Source organism: Callorhinus ursinus, unplaced genomic scaffold (genome assembly GCF_003265705.2).
Source record: "Callorhinus ursinus isolate GAN/ISIS: 27379988/994484 unplaced genomic scaffold, GSC_fseal_2.0 scaffold15, whole genome shotgun sequence".
NCBI classification, from domain to species: Eukaryota; Metazoa; Chordata; class Mammalia; order Carnivora; family Otariidae; genus Callorhinus; species Callorhinus ursinus.
In genome coordinates, this window is record NW_027397077.1 from 38,521,775 (window position 1) to 38,539,129 (window position 17,355).

The following is a 17,355-nucleotide window of genomic DNA, read 5'->3' on the forward strand; positions in this document are numbered from 1 at the left end:
CTCAGTGGCATCAAAAAGGGATGTTCGTGGCCTCTGTGGTTTAGATATTGAGACAGGACACAGAGCAGCGTGTCTGTCCCACAACATCCGGGCTTCAGCCGGAAGGCGCGGGGGTTTAGGGGTGACATGAAGCCCAGGGATTGGCCTCGTGCAAAGGCTCACTCACTCTCCCGTCGGGCAGCTGGTGTCACGGGCCAGCCGGGGGCCTTGGACCCTTCCGCACGTGGTCTCTCCACGTGGGCTTCTTCGGGCTTCCTCAGCCCCCAGCTGATTTCCAAGGGCAGGAGTCCTGAGAGGCGAGAGCCAGGCAGCTGTATCCTTCCTATGGCCTGGCCCAAAAGTCACAGAGCATCAGCGCTGCCATGCTCTGTAGGTCAGAATAATCTAACCCCCCGCCCAGATTAAAGGGGAAGGGCACAGACCCCGTTCAGCGGAAGAGAGTCAGTCCTCCTGTAAGAGCACAAACGTGGCCATCTTTGAAAAACACAGTCGTCCATAGTCATTACTATTCTCTGTTACCACCGCTTGTCCTTTACGATGAGCCTCCTCCAGGCAGCTCCTCCTCCAACCCTTGTGAATGACTACTGCCCCAGCTGCCCCGGCTTCTGACCAGACACATCTGGCCCTGCAGCGGACAAAACTCAAGGTCAGGCTCAGATCCCTGCCGTATCCCATGTGAACGCAGGCAGCAACATTTCCTTCATCTCAACTCTTCACAGGAGAAGGTCCATATTCCCAAGACCTGGGGGCCCAGGCAGGGGGGTGAAGGAAAAAACAAATAGGTAATTCCTAAGAGAGCTAGCAATAGAGTTTGCTAGTTGCCTACCATTTATCCCAGGTGACACTATGGGGGCGATAGCATTTCCTGGCCTCGTTGGCCAAGAGGGATGGCCAACGACAAACAAAACTTGTCAAGTGGGACTTCTGGGAAAGTTTTCTATTGGAGCTGACTTAGCTGGCAGATGCCTTTTCCTGGTACACCCTTGCCCCCTTTTCCTCTTTCATCTGATGGCTGGAAGAGCGGCAGCCACCTTGTGCCTATGAGGTGGCTATTAAGAACAGTAGAACAGAAAGATGGAGGTCTGGGAGGCTGATGACATAATAGAGCTCCCACAGTAGTTCTGAACTATTTGTATTATGTGCGGGGGGGGGGGAGGGTAGCCCCTACCTTGCACCAGCCACAAGTATTTTGAATTTTATTAGATAGTAGCCAAGTGCAATTACTGACAGAGCCCAGCTTTTTGCCTTGAGCTTTTTGACTGTCTTCCTGCCTCAGACTCACCCAGCTCTAACCACCAGTGATCATCCTCACACATCATTCCAATAGCCCCTCTGCTTCACTGAAGTCTTCAAGGGCTTCCCAATACCTCTGTAAAATCCATACTCTTTAGGGGGAGCCTGGGTGGCTCAGTCAGTTAAGCAGATGGTTAAGCATCTGCCTTCGGCTCAGGGCATGATCTCAGGGTCCTGGGATGGAGCCCCAAGTCAGGCTGTCCCTGCTCGGTGGGGAACCTGCTTCTCCCTTTCCCTGTGCTCCTCCTCCCCCTCTCCCTGTGCCCCTCCCCCCCCATGCTTCCTCTCTCTCATAAATAAAATCTTAAAAAAAAAATCCATACTACTTAGTATGACATTTGGGATCCTTCCCACCCAGGCCCAAGCTGAGCCTTATGTCCTGCCTCACCCCCACCAGACAACCAGGCCCTGGCCACTGCACACTTCTCAGCATCGTAGTTCACACGAGTCCTCTGATACCTATGGTCTTTTCACCTGAAATATTCTAGGTAGTGGACTCCTGCTTGCCCTTCAACACCTAACTCTAAAGCCACCTCCTCTAGGAAGCCTTCCTTGATGCCCTCAGAATAAGCTGTCAGAGCCCCTGTGGACCTCTTAAGGTAAGTTGTTTGTAAAATATCTCTGAGCTATAGCATTTGCCACACCCTATCATAATTACTTATTTTTTAATCAATCTGTCCCCACAGACTATGAGATCCTCCAGGCAGGAACAGAGCCTGATTGGTCTGTTTGTCCCCAGCTGTTAGCAAATCCTGAATGAATGAGTGGGATGATGGGTGAATGGATGCACAGACCCTGGCACCTGGGGACTCAGAGTCTTCATCCTTCAGGGAGTGGAGGCCTGGAGAGATGCCTGAGGACCCAGGAAAACTGAGCAGACACCTTGGAGAGGAACATCCCACTGACGCCCGTGCAGCATCTGAGGCCCAGGGCACCCCGGGGACTGTCACTAGGGGCAGAGCAAAGGGCAGCATAAATGTGGAATTCATGTCCCCTCCACGTGGCATCAAGAAGGCACGGGAGGGTGGGCAGCCCCATCAGTGGTCTGCTTCTCTGTCTCCCCGCACAGTCCATCAACTCCCCTCCAGGGGAAACCCCAGAAGTGGGAAAGATTCAGCCTTGCTCCAGGCCACCAAACGGCAGGGCCAGGTACTAACGACTCCAGTGAGAACCCCTACCAGACAGCATTTCAGTTCCCGAAGCCCCTTCCCACATGCCAGCTCATTTCCTCCTCTCCGGGAGGGCAGGCAGAGCCCCTGATTGTTTTTAGCGCGGCCGCATTCTCCAGGTGGGAGCGTGGCGGGTGGAGAGGCGAGGTGTGCCAAAGCTCCTGGCCCCACAAGAGGCCGAGCTGCAGGCCAACCCCTCCTCCCCTCCCAGAGCTGCCCGCATGCTGATGGCAGGGGGAGAATCCCAGGGCCTGCACCACCAGCCCAGCCGCCCCGTGGCCCACAGATGCCAAAGCCTCTGCTCTCGCTCGGGTGAGGCCCCTGTAAGGAGCGCTGGGCCTTCCAGCAGAGCTCCAGTCTTAATTTTAGCTTGGAGGCCTGCCACAGAGGCGTTAGCGAGAGACAGGCTGAAGTTATGTGGGACAGCTGTCAGAGGGCATGCTGGGTGGGGCCTGCTTAGCCGGCTGGGGCACAAGTCTGGGGACACTGAACTGTGTCCCTGCCCCAAGTCTTTTCAGCCCCAGTGGCCACACGGCTCAGATCTCCTCCCACGGTCCCCCAGCTCCACGATGATGGCTGAAGAGCACACAGACCTGGAGGCCCAGATTGTCAAGGACATCCACTGCAAGGAGATCGACCTGGTGAACCGAGACCCCAAGAACATTAACGAGGACATAGTGAAGGTAGGCTCAGTGGGCCTGCCTGGGCACCGCTGCCCGGAGGGTGTCGGGTCTGCAGAGCGTCTGGGCACAGGACGGGGGAGGGCTCTGATCCATGCACAACCACGACCGGCTTCCCCGACGAGAGGCCTTGTTCCTTGGTCTGCTCCAAATCCTCCCTCAAAAGCCAGCATGTACACCCCCAAAGAACGTTTAGCCTAAACAAGAGCAAAACCTCAGCCGGACATACATGACGCAGGTGTGGGGTGGGGAGGCGACTCACAGAGGCAAGTGCCTCCGTACGACTCCGCGGCTCTTCCCATTAGCTCCTGGCCCTCGTCCCAGGATGAAGACCAATGGGTGGCCAACTTGGGCTCTTTTCTGCGCCAGGGGTTATTTCTGCGGTCTTCGCGGTGGGTGCGGGGTTAATCCCCAGAGGGTGGCTTCCAGTACGCATTAATTCCCCCAGAGCACTGCCCCGTGTCCACTGTCCGTGGTGTGGGGGCCATGCCTGGCGCTCATGCCAGCTCCCCACTTGACCCCCGGTCCTGCTGCCAGGCCAGGGCAGAGGCCTCTCGGAGGGTACCGGGCTCCCGAAAGGCAGCGCTCAGAGGACAGTTACCCAGCTTTTGGGGCGTCTCCCCCATGGCCACTGCCTGAGTCAGCCTCTTTCCTCGTCTGGATGCCACTAGCAGCCTGGCCGCCTCCAGGCCCACACCCTCACTCCAACCTCTGCCCGGTAGCCACAGGGATCTTTCAGCAGAATTCCTGGAAGCAGGGTGCCCACCCCTAGCATCAGAGTCACTGGAAGGGCTGTTAAAAGGGCAGGTGCCTGGGGCTCCCTGGGTCCTACTAAATGCATCAGAATCACAGATCAGCCCTTACCAGTAGAAACACAATGCAACCCATTATACAATCACCTGATGTCATTGTACATTCTCTAAGCAGCCACAATTTTAAAGAGGAAAAACAAACAGGTGAAACTAATTTTTGTGATATTTTTTGATTTAACCCAATATTTCCAAAATAGTATCATTTCAGCATGTAACTGATAAAAAACAATTATCATGCACGATTACAGTCTGTTTTCATGTTTGAAATCCAGCGTGTAGCTTACACTTAGGCTGTCTGTCAGTTCAGCCTCCACATGGATCAGAAATCCTTGTTCTGTCTTAAGATCTCATAAAATGTACAGTTGAAATCGAGTCACAGGCCCAAATCGTTCCAAATATTTTTTAAAAGTTTTCCCATCTCAGAATTAAGTATCATCTTTTACATTTGAATTAAAATTAAACAAGATTTAGAATTCTTCTGTTGCCCTGGTCATAGGTCAAGTGCTTTGAGCTTTGAGCTCGTGGCCACTGGACCAGACAGTGTGGCTCTGGGCTTGCTCAGAAGCACAGCCCCTGTGCTGTCATCCCTCGGTGGGATACCTCCCCTGCCCAATAAACTTTAACTCCTCCCCATGGCTTTCAAGCCCCAACACGATCTGGCCCCAACCTTCTTCTTCTGCCTTCCAGCTCCAACGCCAGGAGCCGGCCACACCAACCAGAACATACTCCTGTACCAGGAGCACCCCCACTCCTCCCTGCGGTGAATGCCCTGCTCCACTTTCAAGAGCCAACTCAAATGTCACCTCCTCCAGGAAGCCTTCCTCAGCTCCTCCAGGCAGACAGTCGCTCCCTCTTCATGCTCCAACTTCCCTCTGGGCATTTCCCCATCATAGCTCATACGATGCTATTACTGTATTTATCTGTTATCATTAATGGTGCCAATAGGGTACTTATGGCCCAGTGTGAGAAGTGCCGCAAGGGGGAAATTACTAGATAAATGTAAAATAGTATTCGTCGTGGTTTGTGCAGTGTGGTCTGGAGGAAAGAGTCCCGAACTTGGCTTTAAAAGGCCTGGTTTCAAATTTACTCTCTTCTACCTAAAAGCGACGACCCTGGACAAGCCACATAGGTTTTCAGGACCTGAGTTTCCCTCTGTAAAATGAACATAATATCACTTACCTCCGCCAGGTACAGGACTCTCCGAGCAGTGCTGTGCAAATAAAAGTAAAACGTGAGGAATAAAAGAAATAAGGGATTGGAAAGTGCCTAACACAGTCGCTGGTGCACAGCAAGGGTGTGACAAGCGTGAGCCGAGTGGGAGCTTGGAGGAGCGTGCAGGGCAGGACAAGGTAGCCGGGGGCCAGCTTGTACAACCAGGTTCCCCTTCAGGAGGTCCCTAGCCGGCTGCGGGGGGCAGAGAAGAGGACCCCAAGGGAGAATGTGGCTTCTGAACGAGACCCACAACAGGTGACAAGCGTAGAGAGTCTCTCAGGCCCCACCGAGCCCGGAGGCAGCCAGCTCCAGGCTCCAGGCCCAGGTTCTAATCCGAGGGAGGGCCGGGGGCAGCCTCCCCAGGGGCTGAGAGTGGTCTCTCCGGAACCCCGGAAAACATCCCTCGATGGCTAAGCAAAAGGCCCTGCAGATAATCTTGTTGAGAGCAGATGATTATTTGGTGTATTTATTGGACGTTCCCTGGTTTGGGGAGTTATTTGACTTTCTTTTGTGTTGAATAACTGAGAAATGAAAAAGTTTTGAAATTCAGAACAAGGATCATAGAACGGAGTCAGATAAATAGCACAAACAGGTCAAAGCCAACGTGGGGTTTGTGTACGGTCTTGTGAAAGGGATAAAAGGAAGGAAGAGACAGGAGAGCTGGCTAGGCAGGGGGCCTGTCTGAACGGGAGCCTGGGGCACCTGGGCTTCTTTAATCAACTGGGGCAAAGACAAGATGGAGGGAGGTGGCAGAACAAGGAAGTGAGAGGGTGAGAGAGATGGAGAGAAAGAGGAACAAGGCAGAGGCGGAGATGAAAGCTCAGGAGGGACCTGTCAGGGTGGTTTCACCAGCGCTAACGGGCTCCCCATGGGCTAGCATGGGAGACACACAAAGATGCCGGAATAAGGCCGAGCTACAGAGACCCTAGTTCTGGTCCCAGCCCTGACACAGGCTCGCTGTGTGACTCCAGGGAAATCCCTTTCCCTCTCTGGCCTGAGTCCTGGCATCCACAGAGGCTGGGTGGCACAGAGAGAGACCTGTCCCCTCTGTCAGCAGCTGCTGAGGTTTCACACAGAAAAGCCAAGGACACAGAGCAGGAGAGAGACCCGTGGTGTCTGTGGACTTGACCCTCAGCAGACTGGAGGCGCTCCCTTTTGACTTTCCAGTCAAAACTTCCCCAAACTTCCCCAAACAAGGCCTGGTATGGCCCTTGGACCTGGGCTGGAAAATGGGTGCCAAAGGCAGAGGGAGAGCCCTGCACAGCCTGCCAGACTTGAACTGTGGTCCCCCAGGTTCGGGGCTGGGTCTTGGGCTAAGGGGAGGCTCCTAGGGATTAGAACACACCCCGTTCCCTCCTCCCCCGACTGTCACCACCACTCCCAGAGTACGGATCCCATGAATTTTTCCTGAGTGCCTACTATGTGCCAGGTCCTGGGTTGTCTCAGAGGAGATGGGGATGAGCACATATGAGCCCTCATGCCAGGCTCCGGGGGATGTGAAGGTGCAGCAGCAGTCCCCAGAAGCTCTCCCGCCTTCCCTTCAGACCCAGCTCAGAAACCCGCAGCCCCACCTCAAAGGTCTCTGAATTCTTTCTGAGAGGGCTCGGGGCTGTCTCCCTAACCCACACTGAGGCACTCAGATTCTAAAGTGGGAATGCTTGAGCCCAAAGTGTCACACAGGTCCCTCTCACCTTCAGGCTCCAACCTCTCTCCCCGCAGCCACTCAAGGTCAAAGAGGGCAGGGGGCCAGACATGACCCCAGCCCATCCTACAGCTACATCTGCCACTAAACACCCTCCTCCCTTAGAAAAACACACAAACTGCACCCTTTGCCTATCAGCTCAGGCTAAGAAACACCCAAAGGACCCAGTAGCCACCAGTTCGGCAAACTCTGCTCCCGGTTTGGGCCCACCTGGACACCCCGTTGCAGAAAGAGGACACCGACCTGGTACTTCCTCTTGAGAGGAATCCAAACTAACAGAGAGGATGAGACTCAAATAATGAGGGTATCTGGGAGAAGGTGCTAAACACCATAGTTTAGGCCCTGATGAAGTGTCCCGGGGTTTAAGGGAGGAAGACCTTACTCTCGCCTGGGAAAATCAGGAGCCAGCTTCATGGGGAGACAGGAGCCCAGGTGCATTAAAAAAATGGGGAAAAAATTAAAATGTGAATAAGGCTTTTGAAGAAGAGGGAACAAAATAAGCAAAAGCCATACAATTGAGAAGGATGTTGGGTGGCACTGGCAAGTGTGAGAGATAGTTACTGCTACCACCCCCTCAACCTATGTCCATGGCCGACATTACTAATGGATCCCAGCACTCTTTCACGAAGCCACGGACCATTGGTGAGGCAGAGCTGACACACAGAAGAAACCTCTTCGCTACTCTGCCTGCCAAAGAATGACAGGACTAAGTGCATCTGAAAGAGAATTTGTGGGAGAAAGCAGAAGGGGCAGGTTGAGACTGGGTTTTGGGAGGCCATCCAAACTGCCACTCATTCCATGTTGGCGGTTTCTTCCTTTTGGACATGTCTGGTCCCCTGTCAGGTATCTCTCAGAAGGCCTCCACTGGACTAACCAACTGAGGTATTTATAATTTAGTGTTAGGGGACACCTAAGTATTAACTAATCTAGCTTTTCAAAAGGTGGTCCACTTTCTGGGGGAGCAAGTTAAAATGCAGATTTCTGGGTTCTGCCACCAGAAATTCCTATGTGGTAGCGCCGGTGAGTGTTTTGCACTTTCAAGTACAAACGAGTCCCCCTTGTCCTGTAGAAGAGAAACCTGGAGTCCCGAGTTATTACCAGTTTTCCCCTCAAGACACACTGTGTTGGTTATCTATCGCTGTGGTCACAAATCACCCCAAACTCAATAGTGTAAAGCAGCAAGCCTGTGACGGTCTCCTACAGTTCTGTGGGTGCAGCTAGGCACTTCCACTGCTCCCACTGGTGGCCCCTCAAGCAGTGGCAGCCACCTGGGGCCTCTGCTGAGCTGGCTCCCTCCTACGCCTGGTGCCTCAACGGGGACGGGTGGAAGGCAGGGCGCAGCTGGGAGGCTGGCATGGCTGGGTCTCTCCCTCGGGTGGCCTCTCCATCAGGCTCTAGAGCAGGGGATAGTAACGGACTTCTAACTCCACCAGTCTCTACATCAGCGTATATGGCAGCTCAGGACTCCCAAGGCAGAAACTTCCAGGCCCCTGTGAGGCTTAGTTCTGGACCTGGCACGGCATCCCTTCTCTCGCACTGGGGTGATTAAAGCGAGTCCTAGGGCAAGCCCAGACTCAGTACAGGATGGGAAGAGGCAAGGGCTTAAATGCTCAGGGCCATGACTAATTGGGGGTCATCTCTAGAGACTGGTTAACCCCCCCCCACCCAAAAGCTGGCAAGATACCAAATATAAGATACATGGCCAGAAAACACCTACAAGGGACACATTGTGAGCATTGCTTTGGTTCCCCCAGATTATATAGAATTCTATTATTGTTATTACCAATCATAACACAAGAAGCAAAGCTTTGCCATTTTTCAGCTGTTTTACAGCTATCACCCCATTTTAGCTTCCTACTCTATCGACCCATGTTTCTCAAATTATCTAGGCAAAGGGTCAGTTTTATTATAATAATTTCAATTTGTTGAACACCAATACTTTGGCAAAATTCAATAGAAATGAATTACTAGGGAAATGAAATGAAAAATAGGCATCTACAACGTAAGCCCCAATTTTTATTATTATGAGAGTTACCAGACATACAATGACCGGCTCAAATTTCTGTGACTATTTCTAAATGCTTACTCTCAACTTCTGTCCATACCTTGTTGGGAAGAGGGGCACCAGCTCTGGACCACCCTTTAAGTAGCAAGGTACTAGGCAAGAAAACTAAGACCAGCAAAACTAAACCTTCCCCTTGGGTGTTCTGACTCCAAATCGAACTTTGAGTCACTAGGGTTCTTGGCCCAATCCTCTTGGTGTAGTTTAAAAACAAACAAACAAACAAAACAAAAAACAAAACAAAAACAAAAACAAAAACAAAACAAAAAACCCCGGAGGCCCAGAGAGGAAAAGCACCATGCCCCAAATCACACAGCAACTCAGTGGTCAAGTAGAGACTGGCACCAGATGTCCATCCTCCTGCCTAGAGCTGTTTCCCCACCCACAGATGCTCTATCTGAATTGTCCAGGGCCCAGGATGCCCAAGGACTGAGTCATACAGGAATCTGGGGAGGTATTTTTGACCGGGGGTGGCTGCTGGCCTCCCCCGAATCCTCCGGCAAAGCCCAGCCCTGTTGCCCTGCACCCTTCCCCACCCTCTTGGAGCCTGTGGGGCTGTGCTGTCTCGTTCCAATTAATCAACTGGCTCTCTCACTCTTCCAAAAATAAATATGCCAGAGAAGGGGACACCCACCGAATGGGCAGCCACGCTCACCCTTCCCACCCCCTCCCCTCCCTCCAATTGCACACCAAGCCCTGAGGTTCTGCCAATGGGTCCGGCACCCACCCCACCACCCTCCCAGAAAAAGCCATCTCCCCTCCACTTTAGAGACGGACTCAGAAATGAAGTCACTGTGTGCTTCTGATACACTGGCGTGACTGCCTAAGATCTCCCTGAGCCGGGTCTTATAAATACCTCCCCAAAGTCGGCGCTGTGACCAAAGCCGTCCCAAGGCTCAACCCGAATGAGGGGAACAGCTGGGCCTGCCCACACAGCCCATCCCCCCAAGAGCACATTTTCTGATTCCCAGAAAACGGGCAGTCACCCCATGCACAGTGCCCAAAGGCAGTTACAGGGAATAATTCAAATGTCAGCACGACGTCTTCTGCAAAGAAGTAATAATTAAAAGACACAACAGAGAGGTCCCGGGGAGTGAGATTATTACCGTAAACAGAAAATGAGGGAAAAGAGCCCTGCACCCATCTTACTAGCGCAGGTGGAGGTGTGCGTGCACGTGCACACAATTATGACTAGGTAAGCTGCAGAGTTACTGTACTTAGGATCTGGGGTGTCGACAGATTTTCTGAGATATATTTTCATAGGAACGTGAGAACAACTGAACACATAATTACTGTCACTGAGCACCTACCAGGTGCCAGGTACTATGCTGAGCATTGCCCAAGAGGTGGTATGCCTAGCACAGAGTGGGTGCTGAATGAATCTGTGTTTGAATGGATAGAAGGACGGACGCATGGATATCTATGGGTGGATGGATAGATCCATGGATCAATGCATGGATGGGCGGGTGGGCGGGTGGATGGATGGATGGATGGATGACAGACTGATGAGAGATGGATGGGCGGATGAATAGATGGTGGGGGGGGTGAACAGATGATGAATTATTTCAATTCCTCATAACAAGGTTGTAAGAAATAGCAAACCCATTTTACAGATGAGCAAGTGAAGCTCAGAGGTGTAAGTCATCTGCCAAAGTCACTCATCAGAGCAGCACATCACTGGTGTGCCAAGCCACTTTTGGGGCTCTACCATCCTCTTGAAGAGCATACCGGTGATTAATCCGGTATTCTGTGCCGGGTACTGTTCTGAGTATTTAGATGTCTTAACTTACTGAATCCTCCAACAAACTTTACGGGATGAATCCACGAACCTGAGGCACAGAAAAGCTCAGAAAAAGTTACAGAGCCAGTCAGCAGCAGAGCTGGACTCCAGTCTCCAGAACGTGACTTTCGACGGGGCTCTTTTCCACGCTGCCACCTCTCAGAGGCCAGACACAAATAATCAAATGTGGTGAAAGGCAGGATACACAAGGCTAAATGAACACAGCAGGCTGGGCTACAGAGGAGCAGGGCGGGGGGCTGGAAGGAAGGCGCCAAGAGCCCTGCCTTGGGGCACGTCTCTCTGGTCAACGAGGACCAGACCTCTGTGCCCTGCCCCCACCTCTGGGCTGTCTGCCTCTTGTGTGGTGAGGAGGCAGGCCTGGGTCACCTGTGAGTAGTGGAGGCACCATCCTAAGGAACAGCCACAGGAAGGGTAGGGAGGCCACAGGCACTGAGTGGGAGAGCGAAGGAAGGAGGAAGTGCCTGCTGGGACAATATCTCCTCCCGCTGGCAAAGTTCCTGGGGCTGCCCCATGCACCAGAAGCCAGCCAGGGTGCTAAGAGGCATGAGGCTGGGGCAGGACCATGATGGAGGAGGGGCAGGCTACAGAGGGCAGAACGCCGCAATGGACAGGACCCAGGCCCTAGGGATCTAACTGAACCTCGATAATCATTCTGGGTGGACCTAGGTCAGGGTTGGAATGGTCGCTCAGGCCTATCCTCCCCAGCTTCTGAGATTTGAAAGCTCCCCCGAGAAACAACAACTCTGAATTTTTGCCCCGTATATAACCAAATAGAGAAAATGCCAGTCCTTTCCATCCACTGTCCAAAGCCATGAGATGCTCCTCAACCAACTTGGGCCTTCTTTCCCAAATATCCAGCACACCCGTTTTCCATCTCTGCCTCCAAAGCTCACAGTCCACCAAATTCCCAGCCTGCTACCACCTCCAGAAGCCCTCCAGGAATAAGTACCATCTTTCTGAGAAGAGGACCATATTTATATTCTTCCCTCCAGCCTCGCTCTTCCATCCAGGCCCCCCTTTAAGAGGTTAAATGAATCCCAGCAGAGAGAGCTGGAGGCTGAGATTTACAGGGGGTCCTGGAAGGCCCTACTGACTCCCCGAGTCAGCTGCTCACATCACCTGCAGCCTGAAATCCCAGGCTGTCAACTTTGCTCCCCATGAACATACCAGCCCCTGGGTGAGACCTCATCCTCTGCGGTCTCCAGGGGGTCCAGGGATCTGAGGTGCGGCACAGGAGCTCAGAATATGCTCATGTGACAAAAACAGGACTCGCCATTATACATACAACTGGGTTGTGTCCACTCCCCCCCCCCAAAAAAAAGTCACCATGGAAAGAAAAGCACCAAAGCAATGACATCGTTAGTACTAGAGAAATACAAATTGGAGATGCTTCTGTTTTCCTTTTACTATTTCCTGAATTTTCTGCAATGTGGCTCTGTCATTTTGTAATGAAAAGCAATTTGAATAGTAATTCTGTGCCCAGATGAGAGGATCGCATGGAAGACTGATGTTTAAGCTCTGGCCTCCCACCCCCAGGCCCCACAGGTGACCCCTCCACCCTCAGTCTGATGAGTTTGAGACTTCATTCAACCAGCTTTTATTCAAATGGCCCAGGAGCATGAAAGATGATCATGTCCCCATTTCACAGACAGGACAGCTAAAGCTTAGGGATGCAGAAGGACATCGCATATGAGCTATGATAGTGTTTAATGCATAATGGGGACTCAAGAAAGTTTAGTAAAATGACTTGGCTGAAAGTATTTCTTTTTTTTTTCAAGTTTACTGACTATTTTTTCCCACTTTCCAAATGGGGCCTCAGCACAGTGGAAAGTGTGAACCGGATTCTCTGAGCGCCCGTGCTCCTTCTAGCTGCAAGGTGGGCTGGGGTAGGCAGCAGGGAGAGGAAAGTCTGAGGTCGCCGTGGGACTAGGGTGAGGTGCTTCGGGCCTGCTCAGCCTGACTTGGCACCAGACACCTTTACAAGCCAGGACGGCATGGCCCTCACTTCACCACATACCAGATCCTAAAATAGCTCTCAGACCTGTGTGCCTCTCTCTAACCCACCGCCATTACCCCAAACCAGCCTGGCAGCGGGTCCCACCTTGGAATATTGCCACAGCTCCCCACTGGACCCCACCTGCGTCCTCTCTCCCAACCACCACCGGCCCAGCCAGCTACGCAAAATCCAGATCAGATTGCCGACAACAGGCTGGTGGTTGCCGGAGGCCGGGGCGGGTGGTGAGCGAAGGGGGTCAAAAGGAATAAACCTCCAGTGGTAAAATAATGAGTCCCGGGGCTGTAAGTTAGAGCATGGTGGCTATGCTTCACCATACTGTGCGGCATATATGAAAGGTGCTAAGAGAGGAGATCCTAAAAGTTCTCAACCCACACACACAAATTAGAGCTCTGTATGGTGATGGGTGTTAACTACACTTAGTGTGGTGATCATTTCCCAAATATACAAATACCGAATCATTATGGTGAGACTAATACAATGTTATATATCAATTATACCTCAATAAAAAAAAAAAAAAAAAAACTCTGATCGAGTCAAGCCAGTCCCTGCACAAAAGCCTTCAGAGACTGCTCATCACAGTGACTGTCCGGCCAGGCCCCTCTCGCCTCACTCTGGCCACGCTGGGCTTGCCCTTGGCCTTCTGGAGGCACCTGCATCACCCTGAGGGCGCACACTGTCCATCCCATGAGGTCCTAGCCATGCCCAATATGTTTCTCCAACCCTCACCCCTCCCTCCACCTGGCTCCCTTCAGGGACCAGCCTAGCTAGATGTCTGCTCCTTACCCCCAGGATGACCAGGACTATCCAACTCTCTAGGATCACAAAATCACAGAATTTAAGAACCATGCCTCACATGTCCTGGTGGCTTTAAGGAAGTCACGCAACTCCCCAGGGCCTGTTTATCCACCCATAAGATGAGGGCGTGGGCCCAGCTCCGTGCCTCGCTGCTCCCGGGCATCACTGGCATCTCCTGGGAGCTTGTCAGAAATGCAGTGTCAGGCCTCACCCCGGCTGTGCTGAGTCAGGATTCCCGGCAGGGCTGCCCCGCCAGCAGGTGCAACCAGCCCTCCAGAGCGTTCTGCCGCCGGCACACGGAAGCGTAGGAAGTGGGTGGATGTTGTGACCGAAAGATTGCCCTTCCCACCCCCAGGTGGATTTCGAAGATGTGATCGCAGAGCCCGTGGGCACCTACAGCTTCGACGGCGTGTGGAAGGTGAGCTACACCACCTTCACTGTCTCCAAGTACTGGTGCTACCGCCTGCTGTCCACACTGCTGGGAGTCCCACTGGCCCTGCTCTGGGGCTTCCTGTTCGCCTGCATCTCCTTCTGCCACATCTGGGCAGTGGTGCCGTGCATTAAGAGCTACCTGATCGAGATCCAGTGCATCAGCCACATCTACTCCCTTTGCATCCGCACCTTCTGTAACCCGCTCTTTGCCGCTCTGGGCCAGATTTGCAGCAACATCAAAGTGATGCTCCGGAAGGAAGTGTAAGGCCAGGTGGGGGCGATGTGGGTGGCTGGGCAGGGAGAGTCAGGCCAGGCTGGCCCCACAGTACTTCTGGGCGGGCCTGCTGGCGAGCGCTTTCTCTTTAGGGACTGCTATTTCCCCCCAAGACGGAAGCACACAGTTCAGGGAAGCCAGAAAGAAAAGACAGCCCCGCCACAGAAGCACAGTGGCCCTTCAGCCTGCCTCCTACCCCACTTCGATGCCCCTGCGACCGGGCAGGAGGAAAGAGAATTTGCTAAGAGGCAGCTACTGCAAGTCTTTGCATTCACCTGTACTGTAACGGCATAAAGCAGCACTCAGTCCCCACCCGGGGTCAACCTGTCCATGCACGCCACCTGGGAAAGCTACCAGTGACTCTTGGCATTAGGAGGGTGGCTCCAATAAAGGGTTTCGGCTGCATTTGGGGAACACTGTGTTTTGTGTGTGTCCAGAAGGTAGGTACGTGTCCCGATGAGCTCCAAAAATACAGTTTGCTGCCCTGAGAAACAAGCGGGGCAAGATGGTTGGCCCTCCTCTTGGCCAAATTCAAGAGCCAGAACAGAGCTGGGTTCCTCTTGGGCTTCTTCTTATTTGCTGGCTATCTGCTCCCCCATGTTCCTTGGGAGATTATTTCCCATTGGGTTCTGTTGCTCCAGGCCAGCCAGTGGTCACCAACAGAAGAAAATGGCCCTTGGGCTGGAAGGGGCGGGAGTCCCTCCCTGGGCACCACCGAGGGCAGGGCCTGAGTTCAAAACCCTCAGAACCTCCCCTTTGGCTCACCAGACCCCAAGCCCCTGGCCCTGCCCCTTGGCACATGCACCCCTTCGGCCTTCAGAAATGTGATGAGGGCATAAGGTCCAATTTGTGCATGTGTGGACTCACTATGGACATAAAAAACAATAGCAGGGGCATATCCCACCTCCTCCTCACCTAACCCCACTGGGGGGGCGAAAACCAGCAATCTTACATTCTTCAGAGATATTTTTCCCAAGATTGTTATCCAGAACTTAGTCCTCAGAAAAAAAAGAGGGGGGGGGGCTTTTGTGATTACATTTGTTTAGAAAATGCTCTCTATTTCTCTCAGAGATTTTTCAATAGACATCAGTACATTAAAGGCTCTGACAAGTCCTGCAGTGAAGAAACGTGTTCAGGCCAGTGTCTCCCAATCCCACTTGCCCTTTGTTTCCCCCCATGTAAACCCATTTAAGTCTCATAAAATGATGGTTCCACAGCAGGTTTTCAGAGGCATCAGCTCACTGATGCCTGGCCATGAGCCCAAGGGGTGTTGGGGAACAGTCTGGTGGAGTAGATAAGGAGACAGGGCACAGGCAGCCTCGGTTCCAGTCCTGTCTCTCCTCCTAGCTGCCTTCTCTGGTCTCAATTTTATCATCCATAAAGCGATCCCTAATGTCCATCTCAGCCCTAAAATTTTACTCATTTTTGCTTTTTCTAGTATCTTATTATGCCATTTTCAAACACAGAGGAAAGTTGAAAGGTTTGCACACCATCTAGGTTTGACAATGAACATTTTACAGCTCCTACTCTGTCACAGCTCTCTCCATCCACCAGCCCCAGCTTTCTTTGTGCATGTTTCTTTTTTATGCATTTTCAAATAAGCTGCAGATATCCATATTTTTACTACCAAACACTTCAGCAGTCATCCCTTAGTTTTTTCTCGGTAGGGCAGTTACAGCCCAGAGAGGTCAGCTCTGGACTTGCCAAAAAGACACCCAACAGGCCAGCACTGGAGTATAGCAGCTCCTGCCCACTCTTTGCCCTGTGCTGGGGCTCTTTCACGTTTTTCCGGTGGATTCAGTGAGCCCAGGCTCCTCCTGCTGAAAAGGTTTAGAGTCAGTATTACTTACATCCTCCTCGAAGGGGGCTGCCCTTCCAAACATCTCTTGAAGGCATTAGGCCATCAGCTTCAGACTTGGAATCTTGGGTTGTGCAGAGATGTTTCACCACCTCAACACTTTCTATAACCTGATTTGACTACAGCTCCAATTTTTGAAGCTTGCTCTCTTTCGCTAGGGGCAGACGATAGCAGGTGCTCGATTACCCGTGAAGTTCACAGAACTGGAGAAAGGGCACACAGTTAAGATGCATGTATGTCTGAGAAGTTCTGTTTCTTCCAGGAATCTCCTGGAGAAGTAGCAGGAAGAACAGCACACTGGGGGCGTAATGGGAACAGGCCAGAGGAGGAGGCGGGGTAGAGTTCTGCTCTCTCTCATATGCTACATTTGGCTCATCTGGGACTCTTGCGCAAAATGCAGCTCCAGAGTGTGAGTCCATGGAACCCAGGAATGAACGTGAACCTATCTGTGGTTCTGCAGGTGGCCCCCTGATCTCACTGGAAGAAATATGTGTTAGTGTCCCTTCGAGGTGACAATCTAGAATCCTATTATCTCCAGTCAGACGGTGGCACACAGTGGGTGTGGCTAGGTCATATACAAGAGGTCCGTGCCTGGGTCTTAGAGCCTTTTTTTTTTTTTTATGGAATTCTGACAAATAGTGACTGAAGACCATGGGACCAGGTCCCCACCACCACCACACCCCATGTGTACTTCTGTCATAATCAGGCAGAAAATTCTGCCTTCCTGCAGGGGAATCCAAGTCCGCAAGCCACCAGACATGATCACTGTTTTAGGGAGGGAGAAAGAGGGCAAAGCAACGTATGAAAAAAAATTGTTTATTCAGCACGCCTTTTATAAAGCAGTTGATGAAGCAGACATCTTGGTACTGGCCACACCATTCACCGACAGGCACAGTCCACGAGGGTACCACAAAAATCACCACAGTAGAACAAAATTGAGGAATCCACATTTTGCATTTGGTGGTGTTTCATTGCAATTGAATAGAAAAGGTTAAGCACTTTGAAACCAGGATCTTTGTAAAAGGCAGCCCCCTGCAGTTGTAACCCACAGATCCATCCCCAAAGGAGCACAACCTGTGTGAGAGATTATTTCTTTCAGGGCCAAAAGAAATAAGGCTCGGAGTCTTCAAGTGTTCACATTTCACTTTTGACCATTGGAATAATGAAACGTTCCAGAAGAAAACCTATATGTTCCAATTGACTGGCATGTCCAGCCATGCGTTTGGTTTGCCAACAGGTCTGACACTG

General features: G+C 52.0%; 1 protein-coding gene across 1 annotated transcript; it reads left to right on the forward strand.

The window, feature by feature from the left end:
* The first annotated feature begins 2,783 nt into the window (after positions 1–2,783).
* CAV3 (caveolin 3) lies at positions 2,784–14,654 on the forward strand. Its single transcript, XM_025885457.2, has 2 exons — positions 2,784–3,145; positions 13,899–14,654. The coding sequence occupies exons 1-2, from the start codon at positions 3,032–3,034 to the stop codon at positions 14,238–14,240; spliced, it is 456 nt and encodes a 151-aa protein (XP_025741242.1). The 5' UTR covers positions 2,784–3,031; the 3' UTR covers positions 14,241–14,654.
* The last annotated feature ends 2,701 nt before the right edge of the window (positions 14,655–17,355 follow it).

What these genes read in the sequence shown, in the direction of transcription:
- CAV3 (XM_025885457.2), top strand. Translation starts at nt 3,032, where the DNA reads ATGATGGCTGAAGAGCACACAGACCTGGAGGCCCAGATTGTCAAGGAC. An exon ending in TTAACGAGGACATAGTGAAG is followed by an intron (nt 3,146 to 13,898) that starts GTAGGCTCAGTG and finishes TCCCACCCCCAG; the next exon opens with GTGGATTTCGAAGATGTGAT.